The 1,013-nt window shown below is 51.0% G+C and overlaps 1 protein-coding gene across 1 annotated transcript in view; it reads left to right on the top strand.

The window, feature by feature from the left end:
* The window catches only part of LOC123157115 (protein LAZ1), a gene marked incomplete at its 5' end in the record, with an annotated part of 4,207 nt that extends 3,402 nt beyond the window's left edge, over positions 1–805 (top strand). Inside the window, 1 exon segment of the mRNA XM_044575363.1 lies at positions 63–805. Within this exon segment, the coding sequence (XP_044431298.1) occupies positions 63–386 (324 nt within the window). The 3' untranslated portion in view covers positions 387–805.
* Positions 806–1,013: the final 208 nt, after the last annotated feature.

Genomic DNA, 1,013 nt, shown 5'->3' with positions numbered 1-1,013 from the left:
AAAGTTTCATTTTGACCAACCGTAGCTAAACCTGGAACACCTTATGTGACTGAACCTCGCAGATTGTGAACGACCTGAAGTTCACCGTCAACCACGCGGTGGAGCCGATCAACGAGAAGATCCACCAGATATCGCAGAACATGAAGAAGCATGATAAAGACAAAACAAACGACGACAGCTGCATCGACTCGCCGCGATCCCTGCACAGGGTGATCAGTGGGATCGACGACCCGCTCCTGAACGGGAGCCTCAGCGACAACAGCGGCCCCAAGAGAGCGCGGAGGCAGCAGCGCAGGAGGTTGGGTGCGGTGATCAGTGGCGAGAGCAGCGACCATGGGCTGGGCGGGTACGAGATCCGGGGACACAGGTGGATCACGAAGGAGTGAGGAGGATCAGGATCGAAGCCCGGTCTGCACTGCAGCATCGAATACTTTCCGAACTGAAGCGCTGGCTGCTCTGGATCTTCAGGACTGCTAAAGCCTGAAAGGCAGTGATCAGACCACCTAAGTTCTTGATGAATCTGGGAGTCGGTGCTTGCAGAAGCAAGATATGTGTCATCACCCCCACGACATGGCGAATCGAGCTAGCGATTTTTTTGGCTGACTATTTCAGCCGCTGATGACATCGGATCTCACATATTGAACAGTATAGCAGGATTACTACAGCAAAGAGAAGGATCGTCATGACAGGTTTAATACATCATCGTTCGTAAACCTTTTGGATGAACATCTTCTGTAATGTACACAGACTTAAGATATAAAAGTATTAATAGATGTTTCGACGATGAGGCGTCGGGTCTTGCTCAGTTGTCACCTTTGTCACACTGTTATTATGGCATGACCCGTTGGAGCAGATAGCGAGGTGTTTATCACATTGCCTGAAGAATATTTCGGAGTCGGTTTTCTGAGTCGTCCAATCTGAATCGAACGGCGATGTGCCTTCTCCTACCTCCAGCTTTCTCTGTCCTCTGATCCCCCTGCTGGCCCAATTGCCTGCTGTCGTCACCTGCTCCC

Source organism: Triticum aestivum, chromosome 7B (genome assembly GCF_018294505.1).
Source record: "Triticum aestivum cultivar Chinese Spring chromosome 7B, IWGSC CS RefSeq v2.1, whole genome shotgun sequence".
NCBI lineage: Eukaryota > Viridiplantae > Streptophyta > Magnoliopsida > Poales > Poaceae > Triticum > Triticum aestivum.
Note: the sequence above shows the minus strand (reverse complement) of the source record. Positions and strands in the feature narration are given on the sequence as shown.